This window comes from Somniosus microcephalus, chromosome 9 (genome assembly GCF_052327205.1).
Source record: "Somniosus microcephalus isolate GS21.2 chromosome 9, FLI_Smic_1.0, whole genome shotgun sequence".
Lineage (NCBI taxonomy): Eukaryota > Metazoa > Chordata > Chondrichthyes > Squaliformes > Somniosidae > Somniosus > Somniosus microcephalus.
The window spans coordinates 64,250,543-64,275,730 of NC_140995.1; the positions used below are offsets into that span (position 1 = coordinate 64,250,543).

The following is a 25,188-nucleotide window of genomic DNA, read 5'->3' on the forward strand; positions in this document are numbered from 1 at the left end:
GAATTGGACACAGGATCAGCCCTAACTGTCATGAATCGACGAGACTATGAGCAGCTATTCTCACACATACCCTTGAAAGACACGTCCATTGTATTGAAGACATACACGGGGCAAAAAGTCTACCCCAGAGGAAAAATAAGGGTGCCAGTTAAATACAACGGCAAGGAAACACAGAAACTGTATCTATATATACTACAAGATGGAGGACCACCATTATTGGGACGTGAATGGATCCGAAAAATACAATTGGATTGGCATTCCATTCAGGCGCTAACTGTGACTGACAAAAAGGATGATGACGTCACACCTGGACGAATGTCAAAGATTCTAACTGACGCGAAAGAGGTGTTCCAACAAGGACTTGGGACTCTAAAAGGAGTAAAGGCAACGATAAAAATCGAAGATAACGCAAACCCAACATTTTTTAAGGCCAGACCGGTACCGTACGCGATCCGCCCAGCCGTTGAAGCAGAACTGGAGAGTCTGGAGCGTTCGGGTGTGCTGTCCAAGGTGGACTGGAGTGAGTGGGCCACACCCATCGTTCCTGTAATGAAGAAATCATTGAGCAGCACGCCTGGGGAGCCGAAGAAGGTTCGCATCTGTGGGGACTTCAAGGTAACTGTGAACCCAGTCCTGCACACAGTACAATATCCACTTCCACGGATAGAAGATATTTTCGCCTCACTATCTGGAGGGAAACGCTTTACGAAGATTGATCTGGCCCAAGCATATCTACAAATGGAGGTGGAAGAAGCATCTAGGAAATACCTCACGATAAACACTCACAAAGGCCTTTACCAGTACAATCGACTGGTATTGGGGTAGCATCAGCCCCGGCTATTTGGCAGAGGGCGATGGAACAAGTCCTGCAAGGGATCCCGGGGACCCAGTGTTATTTGGACGACATCCTGGTTACGGGCGAAAATGACAGTGAACACCTTGCCAACCTGGAGCAGGTGCTCACTAGATTAGAGGAATATGGGCTCCGAGCCAACCGCCCCAAATGCGAGTTCTTCAGGAGACAAATCTCGTATTGTGGCCACATGATTGATGAGGAAGGGTTGCATAAGTCCCCAGACAAGATTGAGGCAGTAGTCAAGGCTCCAGCACCGGAAAATGTGTCGCAACTGAGGTCGTTCCTCGGGTTGGTGAACTACTACCATAAGTTCTTGCCGAATTTATCTACAATTCTGCACCCACTGAATGCCCTGCTGTAAACTGGAGTAACATGGAAATGGAGTGATGAGTGTAAGCGTGCCTTTCAGAAATGTAAATGCCTAATCACTTCAAAAGAAGTATTGGCCCACTACAATCCAACACTACCGATTTGGTTGGCATGTGATGCATCTCCCTACGGCATTGTCACACAAATTCCTTGACGGTTCAGAGAGGCCAATAGCCTTTGCGTCACGCTCGTTAACCTCAGCTGAGCGAAACTGCGCCCAGATTGACAGGGAGGCCCTCAGCCTGGTGTGGGGGGTGAAGAAGTTCAATCACTATCTGCACGGGCAGAAATTCACCCTACTGACTGATCATCAGCCCCTGGTCTCCATTTTTAACCCAAAGAAGGGCGTTCCGGTGATGACGGCGCAACGGCTGCAAAGATGGTAACTTTTTCTAGGGGCACATCAGTACGACATAGAGTACAAGGGTACGAAACAGCATGGAAACGCTGATGGGCTGTCGCGCCTACCATTGCCTACGGTGGAGGAAGCACCTGCAGTGGACCCTGTTGAGATATTCCATTCGACCATAGTCGAATGTCTACCTGTTACAAACTCAAGTATAGAGAAGGAAACCCGAAATGACCCGACACTCTCTCGGGTCTATGATTTGACGGTGAAGGGATGGCCAGCACATGGCGACTCACTGTTGCCAGCATTCTCGCCAAGGAGAGAACAGCTGTCAGTGTGCCGGGGGACTTTGATGTGTGGAACCCGAGTGGTAATTCCACCCAAGTTGAGAGATAGAGTGCTCAATGAGCTTCATGAGGGTCATCTGGGAGGGGTAAAAATGAAGAGCCTAGCCAGGGCGTTTGTGTGGTGGCCGGGAATCGATAAAGAAATTGAGGATATGACCAAGAGATGCACAGGATGCCAGAAGGTCCAAAACGCTCCACCACAGGCCCCGCTACACCCATGGGAGTGGCCCTCATCTCCATGGCAACGGGTACACATTGATTTTGCTGGTCCATAACTCAATGTTTCTAATCGCCGTGGATGCCCATTCGAAATGGTCAGAGGTCATCAAAATGTCCTCCACCACCACGGAGAAAACTATTGCAGTCCTATGGACCATCTTCGCCAGGAATGGCTTGCCAGAACAGATTTGCTCCGACAATGGGCCACAGTTTGTGTCCGAGGATTTCCGGAGGTTTCTGAGGAATAATGGGGTGAAACATTACACATCTGCCCCATATCATCCAGCTACAAATGGATTGGCTGAGAGGTTTGTTCAGACCTTTAAAAAGGCAATAAAGGCGATGTATAACGACGACATACCACTACAACACAAGGTGGATAATTTCTTGTTTGCTTACCGGAATGCGACACATGCAGTCACCAACCAAGCTCCAGCCATAATGTTCTTCAACCGAAGGCTAAGATGTCACCTGGATTTGCTCAAACCAAACATAAGATGAGATGTTGAGGGTAAGCAATTCCAGCACATCAATGAGAAGCCAACCAGGAGCTTCAAGATAGGGCAACCAGTCTTGGCCCGTGACTACCAAACAGAAAAATGGCAGCCAGGACCGATATGCACACAGCAGGGACCACTAATGTACACAGTGGACGTTGGAGAGAGCATCGTGAGACGCCATGCTGACCAGATTCTAGAGTCACAGGAACAAGCCAAACCCATACCACGAGCATATGCACCTGGTAATGAATCCGAAGTACAGATTGTGTCTACCTCAGAAGCAGTGGTACTGGAAGCTGACGAACCAACCAATGACAATGAGCCAGAATCGACTCCGCCGCAAGAACAGGATACTCGAGAAAGGCGCTATCCAGTCAGGATCAGGAAGCCTCCTCAAAGACTGAACTTATAAATGATTATTTCAGTTGATGTATATTGTACAGAGAAAATTGTAATTGTAATTAGTTATTATTTAGTTGTTAAATGAATGTTAAGTACTGTTTATCTAAAAGGGGAGGAATTGTTGTGTATGTACCTTTAAGAGAAGAACTGATTTTATACTGCAGTACCGGCAGTGACCACACCTGTATATAAAGCCATAGCAGGCTTCTGTACTTCAGTCTTAAGTTTACCCTCTGTTCAGTAAATACCTGTTATTATTGTTCTCCTGCAGTCCGTGTATTATTGATACTCGGACACTACAGGAAGTATAAAAATCCCCGTGCATTTAAAAATGTGAGGCACTTACCTATTGAGTACAAAGCTCAAAGAAATGCTTGGATGGATAAGGAAATCTTTTCGTATTGGTTCCATCATATTTTTGTTCCATCTGTGAGGGAGCATTTCCGTAAAATAGGGAAACCTGAAGATAGCAAATGTATTTTATTGCCTGATAATTGTAGAGCTCATCCGCATGAATCCGAGTTGGTTTCGGGAAATATTTTCACCATTTATTTGCCACCAAATGTAACTGCTCTCAAACAACCCATGGACCAGGGCGTTATCCAAAATCTCAAGTGTCATTACAAGTAAGACTTCCTACGTAAACTGATAAACCAAGATGACAATATTCACGCATTTCAGAAGGAATACAATCTTAAAGATGCTATCTTTAATGCTGCATGTTCCTGGAACTTGGTGAAAGGTCACACTTTGAGACAAGCCTGGCGCAAATTGTGGCCTTCTGTAATGTTTGCTGAAGGTTCTTCTTCAGAGGAGGAATTTCATGGGTTCGATCTTCGTCCCAAGAGGAGTACAATAATGGAAATGGCTGGCATGGTGAAAAATGTAGGCCCAGCAAACCCTCTACGTAACCTCCGTGAAAGTGATATTGAGCAGTGGGTTGATGCAGATAGAGAAGTTGCTGTTGTGCATATGCTAAGTGATGATGAAATAATTAAGGCTGTTTTGAATCCAAAGAAAGAAAAGGAAAGTGAGATGGAAAGTGAAGAGGATGAGATTTCTGAAGAGATGATGATTTCTTGGGCTAAAGCCCAGAAGGAATTTGCTTTAATCCTCCAATTTGCTGAAAGGCAGCCTTGCTACTCTGCCCACGAAGTTATGCACCTCCATATTCTGCATTCCACCTTTCTACAAAAAAAGCAGGAGTCCACAAAGCAAGCAGACATCCGGGACATGTTTAAGAAAGCTTCCAAAAGAGTTGAAGCAGTGGAAGTGCTTGAAGAATCTGTTGAAGAGCATGATCCTAATGACCCAGCTGACATGGATATTCCTGATGAACCAGCTGACTTGGAATAAGTGTACAGTCAACTACAGTACTGTATACAGTTGTTTACTGTATAAGTTTTGTTTTACTGTTAAGTAATTAAAGATTTATGGATTACCCTCAACTAGCAGTACTGTACTTAATCAAGCATCTTCCACCATCCATTTAACACAGCATTCTGTAGGTGAGTACCCAATTGCTGTATACTGCACATTTCTTGATTTTTTAAATTTTGTTTGTTAAAAATTGCCTCGGTAGATAACCCTCTCCGTCATCCGGAATTTTTAATCAACCGGCACCATCCGGTCCCGTCGGTGCCGGATACCAAAGAGTTTCCTGTACCTGTTAACAGGCAGTTAATTGGCTGTAATCCCCTTCCCGCCTCGAAGAGATGAATCCCAGTGCGAGTCGGGGACCCGCCTCCTAGGAAGAAGGCACGGAGGCGGGTTGGGGGCGGGTTCAGTATCCGCCCCCAGTTTCTGCCATTTTCCTGGCAGCCCCGCCTCCATACCTGCCTCCCCGGGGCTGGCAAAATTCCCCCCACTGAATCTGCAAAGGGATATAGATCAATTAAGTGAGTGGGCAAAAATTTGACCGATGGAGTATATTGTGGGAAAATGTGAGGTTATCCACTTTGGTAGGAAAATAAAAAAGCAAATAATTATTTAAATGGAGGGAGACTACAAAATGCTGCGGTACAGAAGGATCTGGGGGTCCTTGTACATGAAACATAAAAGGTTAGCATGCAGGTACGGCAAGTAATTAGGAAGGCAAATGAAATGTTGGCCTTTATTGCAAGGGGGTTGGAGTATAAAAGTAGGGAAGTTTTACTACAACTGTACAGGGCGTTGGTGAGACCACACCTGGAGTACTGCGTACAGTTTTGGTCTCCTTATTTAAGGAGGGATATACTTTCATTGGAGGCAGTTCAGAGAAGGTTCACTAGGTTAATTCCTGAGATGAAGGGGTTGTCTTATGAAGAAAGGTTGAGCAGGTTGGGGCTATACTCAATGGGGTTTAGAAGAATGAGAGGGGATCTCATTGAAACGTATAAGATTCTGAAGGGGCTTGACAGGGTAGATGCAGAGAGGATGTTTACCCTTGTGGGGGAATCTAGAACTAGGGGGCATAGTTTCAGAATAAGGGATCACCCATTTAAAATGGAGATGAGGAGGAATTTCTTCTCTCAGAGGGTCGTAAATCTTTGGAATTCTCTACCCCAGAGAGCTGTGGAGGCTGGGTCATTTGAATATATTTAAGGTGGAGATAGACAGATTTTTGAATGATAAGGGTCAAGGGTTATGGGGAGCGGGCAGGGAAGTGGAGTCGAGGCCAAGACCAGATCAACCATGATCTTATTGAATGGTGGAGCAGGCTCGAGGGGCCAAATGGCCTACTCCTGCTCCTACGTCTTATGTTCTTATGTTTGCAGTGGGTATGACGGTGTACTCTGAGAATATGACATCATACCGCCTTTGAAATTGACCGCAAGTTGCCCGAACCTGTTTCACTGCAAAAGGAACCATCTTTCCGTTCTTTTGCAGGTCAAGCCGTGTTAATGGTGAAAATAAATAAGAGTTTGCATCCAGCCAGGTTAGTTCAGCAACAGCTATAATGCTTTAAGGAGTGTATTTTTTTAAGTTATCAAAAGTTTTTTTCATTTTAGACAGGCAGTAATATAATTTGATATCTTGAATAAATACGGTACAATTTACTGTAATACAGTTTAATTAATGAAAAGAAAAAAATCTAATATCAATTTGCATCCATGTAAGAGAGAGAGAGCGTGGGTCATTTTGGAATTATTTATTCTCTTAGTCCTTATAATTATTCTGAAAGTACATTCAATTGCAGATAAATCTGTAAAAATATAACATTGGGTGAAATGCAATATAAAGAACGTTACCAGTATTGGAGGTAGACGCTTTCCCTTCAGTATACTGATTGGAGCACCAGGCCCATGTGATCCCAGGTATGCTTCTGCACACACTGCACCCCTGGGATCCGTGAGCTATTACACTGCCCTCAAATACGCAGCGCCAGAGAGCAAGTTCATGAAGGAGGGTCCCTATCAAATAAGTTTGTATTCTATTTGGATGCCAGCGGTGTACTCTGTAGGTACGCCGCTGACTGCAAAATCTGCCCCAACTTGCCCACAGACATTCTATAGGCTTTTGCACTGGAAGTTACAGTGATTAGAAAGCCATTTCAGCGCAGCGCCCTCTACAGGAAATATGGTACCTGTGTGAACAAGACAAACAACTATGTATCTCCTTAACCAATCAGATTGAAGAATCGTTATTGAGCAGCGCAGAGTCTGAACCAGGAAGTGTCAATTAGAATAGTTAATTCAATGCCAAATCATGTACAGAAGGTGAAATAAAGAGAGGGAAAGAAAAATGAGATTAAAAGAAAGTGACCGAAAGAAAAAATTTTCCAAAATTATTCAAATGTATTTATTTTTTTAAATCTTCACCAACAATTAAAATCTGAAGGAATGAGACTCCACACTTGTAAAAGTTAATTTTCGATGCCAGAGAGGTTGTTTAGCAGTAATTGTGTCAGCCAATGGCTCAGATGGTAGCACCCTCACTTCCGAGTCAGAAGGTTGTGGGTTCAAGTCCCACTCCAGAGACTTGAGCACAAAAGTCTAGGCTGATACTCCAGTGCAGTACTAAGGGAATGCTGCACTGTTGGAGGTGCCGTCTTTCAGATGAGACGTTAAACCGAGGCTCTCTCTGCTCTCTCGGGTGGATGTAAAAGATCCCGTGGCCCTATTTCGAAGAAGAGCAGGGGAGTTATCCCTGATTTCCTGGCCAATATTTATCCCTCAATCAACATCACAAAAAAAAAATTAGCTGGTCATTATCACATTGCTGTTTGTGGGGTCTTGCTATGTGCAACTAGGATGCCGCATTTCCTACATTACAACAGTGACTACACTTCAAAAAGTACTTCATTGGCTGTGAAGCACTTTGGGACATCCGGTGATCGTGAAAGGCGCTGTAGAAATGCAAGTCTTTCTTTTAATTAAGACTTATTACACCATTAAAAATGTACTTACACTGGAATGGACAAGCCCTATCTCGTTCTGGTGAGTTTATTGTGTATCCATCATGCAATTACAGAAACTTCACACTGTTGCATGTATTTCAATGCTGAGTCATTCAGCGAGATACCGTTATAACGAAGCTTGTGGAGGAGCACGTCAACTCAGACAGCAACTTCCTGATTTCCATGTTTAACTGCGCATGTGCGGTCACTGGAAGTTGCTGTCCAATTTATTCTTTAATAACGGTAAGTGTTGATTGCCTCACTGTTATTTTTACCACAAAATCCGGGCCAATATCTTTTGTGTTTGACCTGGAAAAGTTAATTTTTTGTAATTTTCAGGAAGTGGGCTTCGCTGGCAAGGCCAACATTTATTGCCCATTCCTAGTTGCCCTGAGAAGGTGGTGATTGACTTCCTATCTTTGTAACCTCTAGCCCCACAACCCTTTGAAATATCTGCGCTCCTTTAATTCTGACCTCTTGAACATCCTCGATATTAATCATTCAACCTTTGGTGGCTGTGCCTTCTGTTGCCTGGGCCCTAAACTCTGGAATTCCCTCCCTAAACCTCTCCACCTCTCTTGCCTCTTTTAAGACACTCTTTAAAACCTACCTCTTTGACCAAGCTTTTGGTCACCTGCCCTAATTTCTCCTTATACTTTAAATGCTCCTGTGAAGCGCCTTGGAACGTATTTATATAGGCACTATATAAATACAAGTTGTTGTTGTTGTGCTGCAGCCCATGTCTTTATAGCGATTTGCTAGGCCACTTCAGTAGGCAGTTAAGAGTCACCCAGGTTGGTGTGGAACTGACTCACATATCATAGAATCAAAAAATGATACAGCACAGGAGGTGGCCATTCAGCTCATCATGCCTGTGCCGGCTCTTTGGTAGAGCTATCCAATTAGTCCCACTCCCCTGCTCTTTCTCCATAGCCCAGCACATTTTCCTCTTCAAGTCTTTATCCAGTTCCCTTTTGAAAGTTATTATTGAATCTGTTTTCACCACCCTTTCAGGCAGTGCATTCCAGATCACAACAACTCGCTGTCTAAACATTTTGGCCTAGAAATTCAGTTGACTGCGCCAGCCGTTAGCGCCTTAGGAGGAGCAGATCTCGAGCGCTAGGCGCTTAGCGCCCGGGCGCAGCGCGATCTGCGCCTCGCCCCAACTTCAGTAGACATTTAGCGCTGGCGCAAAGTCATTGCGCGCGCTCATCTGCGCGCGCAGATCATGACGTCATTTCGTCGTGCAACGCCCTTTGTGCGCCCGGAACCGGAACTTCACTCGCGCCGCCCCATTGTGCGCCTGGCGGCCCGAACGACTGTGAAGTGGAACGGTACACAGCCGAGGCGGGCCGCGGGGAGCGCAAATTAAAGGGCACTCCTGCATTAGAGAAGGCAGCCGTTTTGGGAGGAGGAGGAGGAGGAGGAGGAGGAAAAGAAGGAAAGAGAAGAAGGAAAGAGAAGAAAAGAGAAGAGAAGAGAAGAGAAGAGAAGAAGAAGAAGAGAAGAAGAAGAAGAGGAAGAAGAAGACCGGTACCACATAACAAACTGATGGAGAGCAGCCCTCCCCAAAAACACAAATACACTAGTCTCGGCCTTTCACAAAACAAATCCACCCTCCCCCTTTAACAGCTCACCGGTGCCGGCAATCAGCAGCTCACCGCACCTGCCCTGCACCCAACTTCCGGTGTTAGCACCCCGGGCTGCCGGCTTAGCGCCTAAAGAGAGTTGTGCATCGCCAGTTTTAGCGCTCGAGCAAACTCTTAGGGCGAAGCTACTGAATATCGGCGAAGTGGCCTCGACTTTGCGCCGGGCGCAAACTTTAGCGGCCGCCCGACTTTACCACCCCAAAAGTGGCTATAATGAATTTCTAGGCCTTTGTTCCTCATGTTGTCTCTGGCTCTTTTGTCAATCACCTTAACTCTGTGTCCTCTGGTTACCGGCCCTTCTAAAACTGGAAACAGTTTCTCCTTATTTACTCTATCAAAATCATTCATGATTTTGAACACTTCTATTAAATCTCCTCTTAACCTTCTCTGCTCTAAGGAGAACAATCTCAGCTTCTCTAATCTCTCCGTGTAACTGAAGTCCTTCATCCCTGGTACCATTCTAGTAAATCTCCTCTGCACCCTCTCCAAGGCCTTGGCATCCTTCCTAAAGTGCAGTGCCCAGGATTGAACACAATACTTCAACTGGGGCCTAACCAGTGATTTATAAAGGTTTAGCATAACTTCCTTGCTTTTGTATGCCTCTTTTGATAAAACCCAGGATCCCGTATGCTTTTTTAACAGCCTTATCAACTTGTCCTGGTACCTTCAAAGATTTGTGTACATACATCCCAGGTCTCTTCATTCTTACACCCCCTTTAAAATTGTACTGCGTAGTCAATATTGCCTCTCTTCATTCTTCCTACCAAAATGTATCACTTCACACTTCTCTGCGTTACATTTCATCTGCCATGTGTCTGCCCATTTCACCAGTCTATCTATGATCTCCTGAAGTCTGTTAATACCCTTCTCACTGTTTAGTGTCACCTACAAACTTTGAAATTATGCCCTGTAAATCCAAGTCCAGGTCATTAATATATATCAAAAAGAGCAGTGGTACTAATGCCGACTCCTGGGGAACACCACTGCACACTTCCCTCCAGTCTGTAAAATAACCGCTCACCTCTACTCTCTGCTTTCTGCCTTTTAGCCAATTTTGTATCCATGCAGCCACTGCCCCTTTAAACTCACGGGCTTCAATTTTGCTAACAAGTCTATTGTGTGGTACTTTATCAAATGCCTTTTGAAAGTCCACATATACAACATCAACCTGAAACTTAACTGGATCAGCCATATAAATACTGTGGCTACAAGAGCAGGCCAGAGGCTAGGTATTCTGCAGCGAGTGTCTCACCTCCTGGCTCCCCAAAGCCTTTCCACCATCTACAAGGCACAAGTAAGGAGTGGCCAATCCATTAGTGGCTGGATGATATGGGGCGGATGTGTAATGCTTAACACCATTGTTCTTTAAGAACCTCCGGAACTCTTCAGACACAAACTGTGGTCCATTGTCAGAGCAAATCTGTTCAGGCAGCCCATTCCTGGCGAATATGGTTCGTAAGACTGTGATAGTTTTTTCTGTGGTGGTTGAGGACATTTTTATTACCTCTGGCCACTTTGAATGTGCATCCACCGCAATTAAAAACATCGAGTCCATAAATGGACCAGCAAAATCAATGTGCACCCTTTGCCGTGGAGATGAGGGCCACTCCCATGGATGCAGAGGAGCTTGTGGTGGGGCGTTTTGGACCTTCTGGCATCCTGCACAGCTCTTGGTCATCTCTTCGATTTCTCTATCAATTCCCGGCCACCACACAAACGCTCTGGCTAAGCTCTTCATTTTTACCCCACCCAGATGACCCTCATGAAGCTCATTGAGCACTCTATCCGTCAACTTAGGTGGAATTACTACTCTGGATCCACACATCAAGGTTCCTCTGCACACTGACAGCTGTTCTCTTCTTGACGAAAATGTTGGCAGCAGTGGTTCGCCATGTGCTGGCCATCCCTTCACCGTTAAATCATAGACCCGTGATAGTGTCGGGTCATTTCGTGTTTCCTTTTCTATGTTTGCATTCGTCACAGGGAGACATTCGACTATGGTCGAGTGGACTAACTCCATTGGATCCACTGCAAGGTCTTCTTCTTCCACTGTCGGCAACGGTAGACGTGACAATCCATCAGCATTTCCATGCTGTTTAGTTCCCCTGTACTCGATGTCATATTGGTGTGCCCCTAGGAAAAGGGACCATCTCTGCAGCCGTTGTGCTGTCATTATCGGTACGCCCTTCTGAGGGTTGAAAATGGAGACAAGAGGTTGATGATCGGTTAGTGGAGTAAATTTTTGACCGTGCAGATAGTGATTGAACTTCTTCACCCCCCACACTAGGCTGAGGGCCTTTCTGTCAATCTGGGCGTAGTTACGCTCGGCAGAAGTTAACGAGCGTGACGCAAAAGCTATCAGCCTCTCCAAACCATCAAGGAATTTATGTGACAGTACCGCTCCAATGCCGTAGGGAGACGCATCACACGCCAGCCTGATTGGCAGTGCTGGGTTGTAGTGAGCCAATACTTCCTTCGAAGTGATTAAGTCCTTACTCTTCTGAAAAGCACGTTTACAATCATCGCTCCATTTCCATGCTACCCCCGTTCGTAGCAGGGCATTCAGTGGATGCAGAATTGTCGACAAATTCGGCAAAAACTTATGATAGTAATTCACCAACCCAAGGAATGACCTCAGTTGCGACACATTTTCAGGCGCTGGGGCCTTAACAACCGCTTCAATTTTGTCAGGGGACTTATGTAACCCCTCTTCATCAATCACGTGGCCACAATACGATATCTGTTTCTTAAAAAATTCGCACTTGGGGCGGTTGGCTCGCAGCCCATGATCCCGTAGTCTAGTGAGCACCTGTTCTAGGTTGTTAAGGTGTTCACTGTCATCTTCACCTGTTACAAGGATGTCGTCCAAGTAACACTGAGTCCCCGGAATCCCTTGCAGGACTTGTTCCATCGCTCTTTGCCATATCGCCGGAGCCGATGCTACTCCGAATACCAATCGATGATACTGGTAAAGACCTTTGTGAGTGTTTATCGTGAGATACTTCCTAGAGGACTCTTCAACCTCCATCTGCAAATATGCTTGTGCTAGGTCAATTTTTGTAAAACGCTTCCCTCCAGACAGTGAGGCGAAGATGTCTTCTATCCTTGGAAGAGGATATTGTACTGTGTGTAGGACAGGGTTCACCGTCACCTTGAAATCCCCACAGATGCGAATCTTCCTTGGCTCTCCAGACTTATTGCTTAACATTTTCTTCATGACAGGATGGGTGTCGCCCACTCGCTCCAGTCGACCTTAGACAACACGCCCGCCTTCTCCAGATTCTCCAGCTCTGCCTCGACAGCTGGACGAATTGCATATGGTACCGGTCTCGCTTTGAAAAACTTGGGAACTGCATTCTCTTCTATTTTTAACGAGGCGGTTACGCCTTTAAGCGTGCCCAGTTCTTGTTGAAATACCTCTTTGGCGTTAGCTAAGATTGTTGACAATCGTCCAGGAGTGACGTCTTCATCTTTTTTACCGTCCACCATCATTGCATGAATGGAATGCCAATCTAAGTTTATCTTCCTGATCCATTCCCGCCCCAATAACGGTGGTCCACCATTTGGCAGTATGTAGAGATACAATTTCCGTATTTTCTTGCCATTGTATTCGACAGGCACCCTTATTTTTCCTTTGGGGTATACTTTTTGCCCCGTATACGTCGTCAAGACGATGGATGTCTCTCTCAAGGGTATGTGTGAAAATAGCCGCTCATAGTCTCGTCGATTCATGATGGTTAGCGCTGATCCTGTATCCAATTCCATTTTAACTTGGGACCGCGCTATCGTGAGGGTGACCCAAATGGTTCGGTGATCCTCTTTTGCGATTACATTGTGAAGTTTGAGACAGCTTAATCTCCTGTTCTCGGATTCACTATCGCTCATCTGGTCTTCGGAACTACTGTCCGTCATCTTTTGTACTTTCTTGTACGGTTCCTTAGTAGCCTTTTTGTTGTCGCTGGTCTTCTTCCCAGACCTACAAACTCGTGCAATGTGTCCAATCTTCCCGCATCGTCTGCATATTTTGTCTTTGGACCAGCAGTCCTTCTGGTCATGGTTAGTTCTGCCGCAGCGATAACATTTTGCAAATCCCCGTGTCATTTCGTGGGTGCCGTATTCCTGTGGTTTTTGTTGAATTTCTGCAGCTCCCCTGGCTGCTGCTTCATACGATACTGCCACGCTGAAAGCCTTATCTAGCGTCAGCTCTTTTTCTGCGAGTAACTTCTTCTGTGTTCCTTCACTCAGGAGTCCACAGACAAATTTGTCCCGTAGGGTATCTGCCAGTCCTGCTCCGAACTGGCAGTGCTTTGATAGCTTGCGTAGTTCCGTAAGATACTCAGCATTGCTCTCATCTTTGTGCTGAGTTCTCCTGTGGAATTTAAATCTTTCTGCTATCAGCAGCGGTGTAGGATTTAGGTGTTCCTGTAGGATAGCAACAATTTCGTTAAAACTCTTCGCCTTCGGTTTGGCTGGAGTAATCAGATCCCGCAATAGGCCGTACGTTCTAGCGCCCATTACGTTTAGCAATATTGATGCCTTTTTCCCCTCCGCTATTTCATTTGCCTCAAAATATACCTCGACTCTTTCCACATACGTGGTCCAGTCCTCTAATGTATTATCAAAAGCAGTGATACAGCCAGTCTTCGGCATCTTGCAAATCTAAAATGGCGTCTCCCGCGCTTTGCCTTCTTCCCCGGTTTAACAAAATGGCGCCTCCCGCGCTTTGTCTTCTTCCCCGCTGTTGTTAGCGCCACTTTCCACGGTTTCCTGTGCGTTAAATATTAATTCGTTTTCTTTTATTATCTTCCCGTCGTGGAGCGGACCCTCTGGGACACTTCCCTCCCTCTTCTGAGGTCCGAACGCTGCCCAGCTTTGAAACACCAGCCGCGCCCTGTGTGCTCCACCCTCTCTCTCTCTCCTTGCTTCCCGACTCGCTGCCCGGCCCCGTTGAAAGGCCACCCGATCGAGCTTCAGCCCGCCGCAGCCCAGGAAGGATCAGAGCACTACCTGCCACCAGCCCGATTAGCTGGGAAACCACGGACCGAGGAACCCAGCCTGGCTCTGGACAGTCTCTCCTGCAAGTTTTGAACTCGATGATTGATGGTCGACGCCCGTTTCTCGACTTTCAATGGCCTATTTTTTTTTCTTTTTTCGTCTGGCTCCGACCTTCAACAACGTCGTCGGAGCTGTTGCTGAGTTGCAGGTAAGTTCGTTTCTAACTCGTCGCCAGTGTTAAGTCCGTGAATGATTGAGACACGGACTAGCAGGAGAGAAACAAAGAGATCTTTACTGGTGAAAGGCATAAACGAATCTAAACAACAGAGGCTCTCTAGCGCCTTTTATACAGGGGTGGTCACTGCCGGTACTGCAGTCTGAGACCAGTTATTCTCTTAAAGGTACATACACAACACCATCCAAGACAAAGCAGCCGCTTGATTGGCACCCCATCTACCACCTTAAATATTCACTCCCTCCACCACCGGTGTACCGTGGCTGCAGTGTGTACCATCTACAAGATGCTCTGCAGCAACTCGCCAAGGCTTCTTCGGCAGCATCTCCCAAACCCGGGCCCTCTTCCACCTAGAAGGGCAAGGGCAGCAGGCGCATGGGAACACCACCACCTCCAAGTTCCCCTCCAAGTCACACACCATCCTGACGTAGAAGTATATCGCCGATCCTTCATCGTCGCTGGGCCAAAATCCTGGAACTCCCTCCCGAACAGCACTGTGGGAGCACCATCACCACACGGACTGCAGCGGTTCAAGAAGGTGGCTCACCACCATCTTCTCAAGGGCAATTAGGGGTGGGCAATAAATGCTGGCCTTGCCAGCGACGCCCACAACCCATAAACGATTTTTTTTTAAAACGCACTACTCTCATTAACCCTCTCAATTACTTCATAAAAGAACTCGATCAAGTTAGTCAAACACGATTTGCCTTTAACAAATCCATGCTCCTCTTCAAATAGTGCCATGGGATCTTTTACATCCACCTGAGAGCAAACAGGGCCTCAGTTTAACATCTCATCCGAAAGACGGCATCTCCGACAGTGCAGCACTCCCTGAGTATGGCCCTGGAGTGTCAGCCTAGATTCTGTGCTCAAGTCTCTGGAGTGAAGCTTGAACCCACAACCTTCAGACTCAGAGGCAAGAGTGCTACGAAGTGAACCAAGGCTGACACATTCAAGCCTGCACCTTCTATCCTGGCTAGCATGCAGTTCAAACGTGCTAGCTGTGGCTGGCACAGAGCTTCCATTTTAACCATAGATATTTAAAAGATATATGTTACCCTGTATAATTGTGGCTCAACAGCCTAATAGTTAAAATGCTGGATTCTTCTCCAGATGGCTGCCAATTTAGGAACATAGGAAGGAACATAGGAACAGGAGGAAGCCATTCAGCCCCTCAAGCCTTTTCCACCATTCAGTTAGATCATGGCTGATCTGTATCTTAACTCGATCTATCTGCTTTAGTTGCACAGCCCTTAATACCCTTGCCCAACAAAAATCTATCAATTGAATTGACCCCCAGCCTCAACAACCTTTTGGGAGAGAGTTCCAGATTTCCACTAGCCTTTGTGTGAAGAAGTGCTGAATGGCCGAGCTCTAATTTGATGCCGCCTTGTTCTGGACTCCCCCACCAGAGGAAATAGTTATCCCTCTATCTACCCTATCAAATCCTTTACTCTGCATCATCCAGCAAAAGCTAACCCTTCAAACTACCCTGCCATAGCTCGGATATTTCGACAGTTGTTGGTCAGGGCTGCTCAGTGATGTGTCTGGGTGGAATGTTCTTCAGAAAAGGAATTCTGACATTGACCTTCTGACCCTGATACAGAGAGGCCGAACTTTCTGCTGATTATGTAGCAGAGCACACAGTGATCTTGGAAACATCTGTGGCCTGAACCACTTGTTCTCCCAGTACAGCTGAACAAATTCCCATGGAGGTGAGAGGAGGGGGAGAACTGTAGGGAGGAAATGGTGTCTCGGCCAATATTTATCCCTCATTTAACATCACTAAAACAGATTATCTGGTCATTATTGTTAAGTCTGTGTGTTCTAGTTGTAATTACTAACACAGACTACAAGATTAAAGTTCAACAGGTCTTTACTGGTTGGAGGTCAGGACTACTACTAAATACAATCTTACTACACAGTGCTTATATACCGGTGGTCACCAGCGGTATTACGTATACAGCAGCCAGAGAAAGTAGTACATCTCTTAAGGTGGAACAGGCTTAAGTTCTCTTAAGGTGGAACAGGTTACATACACCACAATCCTCCCTTTTTAGCTTAACAGTCATATCCCCATTTAACATAACATAATAACATATATAACTTCAGGTATAAACAGTTCAAAGGTTCAGTCTCTCAGGAGGCCTTCTGATTCGGTTTGGATAACGCCTTTCAGTGGTCTCTGATTCCTGTTGCTGAGGTGACTCCTCTAGTTGGTCTCCCATGCATTGGGTGTTATCATCATCAGGTACATTCCCTGCCGAGGTAGATGCTTCAGGTTCATTAACGTCTTCCACAGTTGTCTCTGTCGCAACCATGGGTTCGACCCTTGCTCTCGATTCTACCAGTTGATCCGCATGACGCCTTATCACATTGTTACCAATATCTACTGTGTACATCAGAGGTCCTTGACTGGCCCGAATTGTTCCGGACTGCCATTTTTCGTTTCCATAGCCCCTTGCCAACACTGGTTGTCCTACGTCGAAACTTCGAGTGGTCTTGTTATTATTATGCCGGAACTGTTTGTTTTCCACTTCCCTCCGCACATTTGGTTTTAACAAGTCCAACCTGGACCGCAACCTCCTGTTATAAAACATCATGGCAGGACTTTGGTTAGTCACTGCATGAGCGGCGTTTCGATATGCCATTAGGAAATTGTCCACCTTGTGCTGTAGCGGAATCTGATCATCGTTCATGGCCTTTATTGCCTTTTTGAATGTTTGGACAAATCTCTCGGCCAACCCGTTTGTCGCCGGATGATATGGGGCAGAGGTATAATGTTTCACCCCATTCTTCTTTAAGAATTTTTGGAATTCTTCCGACACGAACTGTGGTCCGTTGTCCGAACAGACCTGTTCTGGCAATCCGCTCCTTGCGAATATTGTTCTTAACACCGCAATTGTCTTTTCTGAAGTAGTGGTATTCATCTTGATCACTTCTGGCCATTTGGAATGTGCGTCCACCGCAATTAGGAACATGGAGTCCATGAATGGACCAGCAAAGTCAATATGTACGCGTTGCCATGGGGCTGAAGGCCATTCCCATGGGTGTAGTGGTGCGATCGGAGGTGCATTTTGCACTTTTTGGCACCCAGCGCAGCTTTTCGTCAACTCCTCTATCTGTTGGTCAATACCCGGCCACCATACATAAGCCCTAGCAAGACTTTTCATCTTAACTCCCCCCAGATGACCTTCATGCAGTTCTTTTAGAACTCTTTCCCTTAACTTGGGAGGAATAATCACTCTTGTCCCGTACATCAAAGTACCATGGCAGACGGACAGCTGGTCTCGCCTTGCCGAGAATGCCGGTAACAGAGGATCACCATGTGTTGGCCATCCTTTCACTGTCACCTCGTAGACTCTGGACAGTGTCGGGTCGTTCCTGGTTTCTCTTTCAATACTTGCATTGGTGACTGGTAAACACTCGATGATGGTCGAATGAAATAACTCAACAGGGTCAACTTTCGTCGTTTCTTCTTCTTCAGGTAGTGGCAGGCGTGACAGCCCATCAGCATTGCCATGCTGCTTCGTACCTTTGAATTCTATTTGATATTGATGTGCCCCTAGGAAAAGGGACCATCTCTGGAGACGCTGTGCTGTCATCACTGAAACACCCTTCTTAGGGTTAAAAATGGATACCAACGGCTGATGGTCTGTCAGAAGTGTGAATTTTTGGCCCTGCAGGTAATGATTAAACTTCTTCACTCCCCATACAAGGCTGAGAGCCTCCCTATCGATCTGCGCATAGTTGCACTCAGCGGAGGTCAATGATCTGGATGCAAACGCGACTGGCCTTTCCGTGCCATTTGGCAACTTGTGTGAGAGTACTGCCCCAATACCATATGGAGAAGCATCACAAGCCAACCGAATAGGCAGTGTCGGGTTGAAGTGAGCCAACACTTCCTCTGAGGTGATCAATTCTTTGCTTTTGCGAAATGCCTTCTTACAGTTTTCGCTCCATTCCCATGGTACCCCCTTCTGTAAAAGAGCGTTTAGCGGGTGCAGTACCGTGGATAGATTTGGTAGAAATTTATGGTAATAGTTAATCAATCCTAGAAACGACCTCAACTGAGAGACATTATCCGGAGCGGGAGCCTTTACAACTGCCTCTATCTTGTCAGGAGACTTATGAAGCCCCTCCCGGTCAATGACATGACCACAGTACGAGATCCGCTTCTGGAAGAACTCACATTTCTGCCGATTAACTCTAAGTCCATACTCTTTCAGTCTGTTGAGCACCAGTTCCAAGTTTGCGAGGTGTTCTTCATCACCATCACCTGTAATCAGAATATCGTCCAGGTAACATTGTGTGCCTGGAATTCCCTGTAATACCTGCTCCATGGCCCTCTGCCAAATTGCTGGAGCCGATGCCACTCCAAAAACCAGCCTATTGTACCGGCACAAACCTCGATGCGTGTTGATCGTGAGGTATTGGCATGACTCTTCTTCAACCTCCATCTGCAAGTACGCCTGCGCCAGGTCTATCTTGGTGAAGTGTTTCCCGTCAGACAACGAAGCAAAAATATCCTCAATCCGCGGAAGCGGATACTGCACCGTGTGAAGCACCGGATTAACGGTGATTTTGAAATCTCCACAGATGCGAACCTTCCCTGGTTCTCCTGGCTTGTTGCTCGAAGGACGTTTCATAACGGGAACAATGGGCGTAGCCCACTCACTCCAATCTACCTTAGACAGTACACCTGAACGTTCTAGCGCTTCCAGTTCCGCTTCTACAGTAGGTCGTATTGCATAGGGTACCGGTCTGGCTTTAAAAAATTTTGGGTGTGCATGTTCATCAATCTTGATGTTTGCCGTAATTCCTCTCAGTGTTCCCAGTCCCTGCTGGAACACCTCTTTAGCATCATCCAATATTTTGGACAATCGTTTAGGTTTGACATCTGTTTCCCCGGAATCTACCGTTAGTGCCTTCAAGGAGTGCCAGTCCATATTCATTTTCCTAATCCACTCCCGTCCCAGTAGTGGTGGACCTCCTTCAGGTAGCACATATAAGTCCATTACTTGGCTTTCTTCGCCCTTGTGGACCACTTTTACCTCTATCTTTGCCCCGTGTATGTTTTCAATATAATCTCTGTATCCCGTAGGGGAATATGTTGGAATAACCTTTTGTAATCTTTCTTATTCATGACCGTCAATGCCGATCCAGTGTCCAATTCCATCTTTACTTGGACTCCTGCTATCTGAAGGGTAACCCAAATTGTCTGGAGATCTGCATCCTTACCAACGTTGTGTACTCTTAAGCTACCCAGTTCATTACTGCTAGCGTCTGAATCTGACTTCTGTTCGGTCGAACTGTTCTTTGTCACCTTGTGTACCTTTATGTATTTTCCTTGCGGTGACTTTTTGTTGCTGGTCTTCTTTCCTGACCGGCATACTTTAGCTATGTGGCCAAGCCTGCCACACGTTCTGCATTCTTGGTTTTTAAACCAACACTGGTTCTGCTCGTGCGTTGTCTTTCCACAATGATAACATTTTACAGTACTCAAACCCAATTTATTTGTACTGAGTTCCGGTGACCGTAGCTGCATTACTGCCATGCCTCTCGCTGCGGCTTCGTGTGCTGCTGCCATAGTGACCGCTTTCTCAAGCGTCAGCTCATTCTCTTCGAGCAGTCGCTTTTGTGTATCTTCTTTTAATAAACCACACACAAATTTATCTCGTAGCGCCTCTGTCAGTCTCGTTCCAAACTGACAGTACTTTGCTAGCTTACGCAATTCCATTAAATATTCAGCATTGCTTTCATCCTTCAGCTGCCTTCTGCTGTAAAATTTAAATCGTTCCGCTAGCATCAGCGGCGTGGGGTTTAGATGATTTTTCAGGACAGTAACAATCTCCTCGAACGTCTTATCCGCCGGTTCATCTGGTGATAAAAGGTGTTTCAATTGCCCGTATGTCTTCGCACCCATTAAGTTTAATAATTTCTCTTCATCTGGGATTTTATTTGCTTTACAATAATTTTGTATGCGTTCTATATACATGGCCCAATCTTCGATGTCGCTATCAAAGGTATTAATGTTCCCATGTTTAGGCATCGTTGCAATTTAATTTATTTTTATTTTTATCCAAGATGGCAGCTTCCCGCTCTTGTCTTCGTCCTCCGCCTACAAAATGGCGGTTTTCCCGCGCTTGGCGGTCTTCACCCGTCCCCCGACGCTGTCTCCGCTTCACCGCGGCTCTCGCGCCTTCAGTTGCCCCAGACGCTGCGCCTTTTTAGCCCGAATGCGGCCCGGCCCTTATCTCCGGTCGCGATCGATCTCACCGCCCTTATTCCTCCGTCTTCCCTCCCCGTCTGTACAGCCAACGCGGCCAACTTTCTGGTCGCGTCGCTGCCCGGCTTACCCACCACCGAGGTAGAAAGAAGATAGCTGACAGCCGCTGATGGAGGCTTCGAGTTCAGGATGTCTTCTGCACTCTGGTTTCTCGATGTCTGCCGCGCGACGTGTCTTCCAGCAGGGTGATGAGGGTGGAAGCCTCTCTTCGACGTCCGTTCTGTGGACGAAGCCGCCGTGGATATAAACTGCCGCAGGGTAAGAATCGGACTCGTCGCCACTGTTAAGTCTGTGTGTTCTAGTTGTAATTACTAACACAGACTACAAGATTAAAGTTCAACAGGTCTTTACTGGTTGGAGGTCAGGACTACTACTAAATACAATATTACTACACAGTGCTTATATACCGGTGGTCACCAGCGGTATTACGTATACAGCAGCCAGAGAAAGTAGTACATCTCTTAAGGTGGAACAGGCTTAAGTTCTCTTAAGGTGGAACAGGTTACATACACCACAATTATCACATTGTTCTTTGTGAGAGCTTGCTGTGTGCAGATTGGCTGCTGCACTTCTTACGTTATAACAGTGACTACACTTCAAAAATACTTAATTGGCTGTAAAGTGCTTTGAGACATCCTGAGGTCGTGAAAGGCGCTATAGAAATGCAAGTCCTTTCTTTAGATTTGTTTTAGCTACTGGTTCTATCCCATTCCTTCAGAGGACTCTTCTTATATCTTCAAACAGCAGTAAGATGAGATCACGCTAAACCTTTTTCCGCAAGTAGAGAGACTGAAGAAGCTGAGGTTCTCCTTAGAGCAGAGAAGGTTAAGAGGAGATTTCATAGAGGTGTTCAAAATTATGAGATGTTTTGATACAGTAAATACAGAGAAACAGTTTCCACTGGCAGGAGGGTCAGTAACCAGAGGGCACAGATTTAAGGTAATCAGCAAAAGAACCAGAGGCGAGAGGAAGAGAATTTTTTTTACGCAGCGAGTTGTGATCTGAAATGCCCTGCCTGAAAGGGTGGTGGAAGTAGATTTAATAACTTTCAAAAGGGAATTGGATAAATACTTGAAATGGAAAAATTTGCAGGCCTATGGGAAAGAGCAGGGAGTGGGACTAATTGAATAGCTCTTTCAAAGAGCCGGCACAGGCACGATGGACCGAATGGCCTCCTTCTGTGCTGTGTGATTCTATGAAATCTTTTTTCTTTTTTGTTCACAAATATGCAAAGTGATGTAAACCAGGTTAAAATTAATTTGTCCTCCTCGCTCCTAAAACAAAAAAAGATTTGCCAAAATAATTTTCATGAAAGATCAGCAATGCCTCTCACTAACCCCACACAACAGATTGAAGCTCATTTCTTCTGTCTTTCAAACATTGAAACACAAGTTTGGTTTATGCAAGCTGCAGATGTTGGAATGCAGAATAATTTACTTTGTACCATTTTCTTTACTTGTTGGCTTGTGTTAATGAAATAGAACTGAGCCATCATCATTTTTTCAACAACAGTAATTCCATTCCATGACCAGCAGGATATCAGTAGTGGTTGAACATAAAGGAAAGAAAGACTTGTATTTCTACAGCGCCTTTCATGACCTCAGGATGTCCCAAAGCGCTTTACAGTCAATGCAGTACTTTTGAAGTGTTGTCACTGTTGTAATGTAGGAAACGCGGCAGACAACTTATACACAGCAAGCTCCCACAAACAGCAATGTGATAATGACGAGATAATCTGTTTTAGTGATGTTGGTTGAGGGATAAATATTGGTCAGGACACCGAGGATAACTCCCCTGCTTTTCTTAAAAATGGTGCCATGGGATCTTTTACGTCTACCTGAGAGGGCAGATGGGGCCTGGTCCAGTTCAGGTCTCCACCAGACTGTGTTCTGCTGACAGAGGTTCCCAGGCATGGACCGTGGACTCCTTGAAACTATTCAATGCATTAATGTGGAAATAAATGTTTCAGACGATCCTGAACACTAACTCAGTTAACAGTGAGTTAACACTAACACTGTGTACTTAGCCAGTGTAAGAATTTACTGACTGGGGAACCCTGGATTGATACCCAGGCTATCCAAAGCAATGGCTTTGACGCTATCCGTGGGCCCACTCCCCTGGTTTGGGTAGTTTATCCAGTCGATCCACACCGCTGGTGCAGCATAGGCTTCAAATAGAAGCCAAAATGCTGAGTATTCGCTGGAGAAAAAATTGGCGACTGAATTGAAAATAAATAAGAGATAAGTTCATTATTTATTTTTAAATAATAGTTTATATATTTTTTTATTCATTCTCTGGATATGGGGGTCACTGGCAAGGCCAGCATTTATTGCCCATCCCTAATTGTCCTTGAGAAGGTGTAGGTGAGCCGCCTTCTTGAACCGCTTCAGTTCGTGTGGTGAAGGTACTCCCACAGTGCTGTTAGGGAGGGAGTTCCAGGATTTTGACCCAGCGACGATGAAGGAACAGCGATATATTTCAAAGTCAGGATGCTGTGTAACTTGGAGGGGAACTTGGAGGTGGTGGTGTTCCCCTGTGCCTGCTGTCCTTGTCCTTCTAGGTGGTAGAGGTCGCGGGTTTGGGAGGTGCTGCTGAAGAAGCCTTGGCGAGTTGCTGCAATGCATCTTGTAGATGGTACACACTGCAACCACGGTGTACAGATAAAGAGGAGGGGAAGTAATTTGTAACAAAACTATTCTCTTCGGGTTTTCTTTCTACTTCAAACAATAATAGGCAGCCAACTGTACTGAGGTTTGACCAGTTATCCTCATTTTCTGGGACATAATAGAACAGACAGACATCCATTATTGCTGTGTGACCATGCCTGCTGTTTTAATGAACTAATTCTGCTTTTTTTGTCATTTCATAGAGCCTATTCTTCCTTGGCACCATTGCTTCTGTTTGCTGTGAGCAGGCATTTAGACACAACTTTGTAACTGGATGCTATATAATTAGAGCTGAGTCCTGTATGTACGCTATCTGGCATACTTTTTCAAAGCTTCGATTGCACTTTGTTCTCGCCATATAGAACAGTCAATGTTTAGTCTGTATTGGTATATCTGAGCCATTTAAAATCAACATACTCTATCTTCACATGCAATATTATTGGCTACAATAAATTGGATAAATTCCAGGATGTATAAGGCTGTGAGCGGTAATTTGTGTTCAAGATGAAGTGCTGTGCTGGGGGAATATTTTCCACAATACACAGATAGACATCATTAACCATGCTTGGGCTACATATGGAACTGGTCAAGTACAATTCATCCTACAATATCGTACAGTATTACTACATCTCAAACCTTGAGGAAAAATATCTCCCAACTTCCCATTCTTATTCCAATTCATAGCGAATCTCCAACATTTGTCAACCAGTTCCGCATAAAAGAGCAGTTTTTGTTTTGAATTCATGTCTACAGTAGAGACTGAGGTTAGATAGACTGAATCCAACAAGAACCTTTTCACTTGTCCTTTTAAAAAAAATTTCATTCTTAGGATGTGGGTGTCGCTGGTAAGGCCGGCATTTATTGTCCAGTCCATAGTCTCCCTGAGAAGGTGGTCCTTCTGGTAGCGGTTTGATATAACCGAGGGACTTGCTGAGCCACTTCAGAGGATAGTTAAGAGTCAACCACGTTGGTGTGTTGGGTAAGGACGGCAGGTTTCCTGATGGGGTAGGGAGAAAGGGAGGGATGGGATAGGGGAAGGGAGTGAGGGGATGGGGGTAAGGGGGGAGGGGAAGGTGGGCAGGGATGGTGGAGGGAGGAAAAGAGAGGAGAAGGGAAGAAGGAGGTTGAGAGGAGAAGGGAAGGAGGGTGAAAGGAGAGGAAGAGAGGAGAGAGTGGGACAGGAGAGGGGCAGAGGGGAGTGGAGAGGAGAGGGGGAGAGAGGAGGGGGTGGGAGAGGAGAGGATGGGAGAGGACAGAGAAGAGGAGAGGGAGGGAGAGGAGAAGGGAAGAGAGGAGAGTGAAGAGAGGAGAGGGAAAAGAGGAGAGAAGAGAGGGTGAAGAGGGAAGAGAGGAGATTGGGGAAGGAAGGGGAGAGAAGATTGGGGAAGGAGGGGGAGAGGAGAAGAGAGGGTGAAGAAAGGTGATGGGAAAAGGAGAGGAAAGAAGAGGGAGAAAGGAGGGGGACAGGAGAGGGAGAAGAGAGCTGCTCTTCATCATAAGGGAGTCTGGGGTTGTCGATTGGTCACCCATGTATTGGGCGATTTTAAGAGCCGGTGTAAACGGATTCAAACTTAGCCACTCACAGGTAGAGAGGAAGACAGGTCAAAACTCTATTCTTCAGGTGAATTTTAGTTTCCCATAACCAGTAGGCAGTATCAAATATACATAAAATTATATTTTTGGACATTAAAAATTGTTTTTACAGTTTTATAAATCAGATACACACTGATTGCAACACTTGCCCTTTCCGTGTGTGTGTGTGTGTGTGTGTGTGTGTGAGAGTGTTTGTGTGTGTGTGTGTGAGAGTGTTTGTGTGTATCTGTGTGAGAGTGTTTGTGTGTGTGTGTGTGAGAGTGTTTGTGTGTGTGTGTGTGAGAGTGTTTGTGTGTGTGTGTGTGAGAGTGTTTGTGTGTGTGTGTGTGAGAGTGTTTGTG

The 25,188-nt window shown here is 45.8% G+C and overlaps 1 protein-coding gene across 1 annotated transcript in view; it reads left to right on the forward strand.

Moving 5' to 3' along the window:
* The window catches only part of ero1b (endoplasmic reticulum oxidoreductase 1 beta), a 275,013-nt gene extending 251,334 nt beyond the window's left edge, over positions 1-23,679 (forward strand). Inside the window, exons 16-17 of the mRNA XM_085996681.1 lie at positions 5,911-5,959; positions 23,458-23,679. Coding sequence (XP_085852807.1) covers positions 5,911-5,941 — 31 coding nt within the window. The 3' untranslated portion in view covers positions 5,942-5,959; positions 23,458-23,679. The remainder of the gene's footprint in view (positions 1-5,910; positions 5,960-23,457) is intronic.
* Positions 23,680-25,188: the final 1,509 nt, after the last annotated feature.